Source organism: Apium graveolens, chromosome 7 (genome assembly GCF_009905375.1).
Source record: "Apium graveolens cultivar Ventura chromosome 7, ASM990537v1, whole genome shotgun sequence".
NCBI lineage: Eukaryota > Viridiplantae > Streptophyta > Magnoliopsida > Apiales > Apiaceae > Apium > Apium graveolens.
Genome location: NC_133653.1, coordinates 86,959,347 through 86,962,168, shown reverse-complemented (window position 1 = coordinate 86,962,168; position 2,822 = coordinate 86,959,347). Strand labels below are relative to the sequence as shown.

The window sequence follows — 2,822 nt, the reverse complement described above, 5'->3', positions numbered from 1 at the left end:
CCATATTTGTGTAGGAACCCTTATATTATTATTATATTATATATCTAATGATTGTTTTTTATTATTTGATTTTAATTTTAATTTATTAGTACACAAATTTTAATAATAAAATTGAAGTGATTAATTTTTTTAAAATGTCACTAAAATAAAAAATATGACCTGTAATTAAAATGTATCATATTATTAAAAAACATGAAATTAAAAACAACACACAAGAAAATATAAAATTTAAAAGTTACAATTTAACGATTCTCTTTGAACTGCGAGATATGCTCAACCAAGTCATTTTGTAGCTGACGATGTGCCCGTCTATCACGCATCTGCATACTGTTTTGAATATATGTTTCGTTCGGCACAAAAGGTTCTTCACCTAAAGTTGGTTGTGATAAACCATTTGTTGCATCATCATAAGTTGGGAATGAACCAAATTGAGTGGCATATGTGTCCCTTTCATCTTCAACAATCATATTATGTATTATAATGCATGCTCTCATGATTCTCCCAAGATCTTCTTTGTCCCAAAAGTGTACCAGACCATGTACAATTGTAAAACGAGACTGTAACACACCAAACGTTCATTCAACGTCTTTTCGTTGGCTTTCTTGATATTTTGAAAATAATTTTCTTTTCTCACCTTGTGGACGTGGTATCGTTTTAACGAATTTTACCCATTCAGGATATATTCCATCAGTTAAGTAATACCCCTTATTATAATTGTTTCCGTTGATAGTATAATTTACCTCTGGAGCACGACCTTGTAGGATATCATCAAATACAGGTGACAGATCTAAAATATTTATATCATTATTTGATCCAGCAACTCCAAAAAATGCATGCCATATCCATAGATCAGATGAAGCAACCGCTTCCAGGATAATTGTTGCAACTCCTTTATGACCACTCATGAACATTCCCTTTCATGCTTTTGGACAATTTTTCCATTGTCAGTGCATGCAATCAATACTACCCATCATACCGGGAAAGCCACGAGCCTCACCCATCTGCAATAGACGCTGCACGTCATTCGAGTTCGGCTTTCGTAGGTATTCACCCTCAAATATTGTAATTACATTTGAGACGAACTTTTTCAAGCCTTCAACCGTATTACTCTCCCCAATGCAAACGTAATCATCAAGAACGTCAGTAGATACACAATATGCCAACATACGCATTGCCGCGGTGCATTTTTGTAAAGGTGATAAACCTTTTCTTCCCACTGCATCAATACTCTGTTGAAGTATGGATCGAAATTTGAAACAACATCCACAATACGGGAAAAACATTTCTACCCATACGGAATCTTCGTCGAAATATATTTTCTGGATATACAGGATTTGGTGAAAAATAATCATTCACTAGATGGTGATGACCTCCTTCACGATCTCTGTAAATATTTTTTTGAGGCGTGGATGTTGAGCTCTGTCCATGTATTTTATGAAAGAGCTAGTGTCGACGCTTTCTTTTAGTGTCATCGAAAAAATCTTCAATAAATTCTTAATTGATATCTTCGGTGATATCTTCAGTGAAGCTTTGTAATGTGGGTGTTTGATTCATTTTGATGTGAATTGAAAGAGATAATACATCTAGTTTATATAGAAGGTAAAAACGAATATATTCCAACGGCTAGTTTACAAACAAATAAAAATAACTACTAACTTCCAACGGCTAGTTTACGAACATATAAAAATAACTACTAGCTTCCAATGGCTAGTTTACAAAAAAATATAAACAACCACTAGCTTCCAACGAATAGTTTCTTGCCATAATATTCTCAAGCAATTTTGCATGAGCCTTCCGCTAAGTTTCGGTCATTATCTCAGTATCTGCCAAAATGATTTTTAAATCCATCTCCCTTTGTCGAATGTCAAGATCTTTTAGTTTAATTTCATTTATGGTTTCATTATGCTCATTCTTTTCAAGTCATTAGCTTCGAAAGCTTCAAATTCTTCAACTTCCGCAGTTGTTGCCTTCATCTTTCCTTTCCTTTTAGCTGCTTTTGTACCTGTAGGACGGACCGCTTCGAATTCTTCAGATGTGGGTGTATCATTATTTCCCTCTGATGAGTACGCTCCAGAACTACTTAATTTAGTTCTTTTAGAACTTTCACTAGTTCTAGGAGTTCTCCACTTGGGTTGTCTACGAAGCTCACGCCAATAATTCTCAAAGTTAGACTTCTTCTTGTAATATTTTAAATGAAGTGCATTAGCTTCCTCAATTATGTTGTCCAAGTTTGAACTGCTCCCGACTCTTCGTTGAGCCTCATCATGACACGATCCAAATTTCTGAGCACCTTCATTTATTCGTTGCCACCTTTTTTTCATTGCCATAACTCCTCTCTTAATGATATCAGGATTATCTTCTTCACAATATTGATGAATTCGATCCCAAAATGTGTCGGCTTTTTGATCAGTACCGATTAATGGATCAATTGACACATTCAACCATGCATTTATTAAGAGTTTATCTTCAACTCACTTCCACTGACAAATAGTTTCTCGTACCTCTTCAGTTTCCTCGCAATCAACATTTAGATCAATAATGTTTTCATGACCAAAGGCAGAGATTTGCATTTCCGGAAAATTTTGAATATTGATAGGTGTTTGTTGGGTTTCAAATTGTGGATTTGAAAATGGAGGAAATGGAAACTGATATGGAGAATTTTGAGGATATGAAAATGGAAATTGATAATTTTGAGAATGTGGAAATTGGTATTGAGAATTCAGATTTTGAGAATTAAAGGTAAAATTTTGTGGGTTTGGAAAATAGGAATTTTGGTATGGATATGGAAATTGAGGGTTTGGATTTTGAGGAGTTGAATTTTG

At 34.3% G+C, this 2,822-nt stretch overlaps 2 protein-coding genes across 2 annotated transcripts; both read right to left on the bottom strand.

Annotated features, from left to right (window-relative positions):
- Positions 1 to 242: 242 nt before the first annotated feature.
- Positions 243 to 905, bottom strand: LOC141673837 (uncharacterized). Its single transcript, XM_074480569.1, has 2 exons — positions 669 to 905; positions 243 to 557 (listed from the first exon to the last, which is right to left on the bottom strand). The coding sequence occupies exons 1-2, from the start codon at positions 903 to 905 to the stop codon at positions 243 to 245; spliced, it is 552 nt and encodes a 183-aa protein (XP_074336670.1).
- Positions 906 to 1,889: 984 nt separating this feature from the next.
- Positions 1,890 to 2,327, bottom strand: LOC141673836 (glutathione S-transferase T2-like). Its single transcript, XM_074480568.1, has one exon. It carries the CDS (start codon positions 2,325 to 2,327, stop codon positions 1,890 to 1,892), a length of 438 nt encoding a protein of 145 aa, XP_074336669.1.
- Between the last annotated feature and the right edge of the window lie 495 nt (positions 2,328 to 2,822).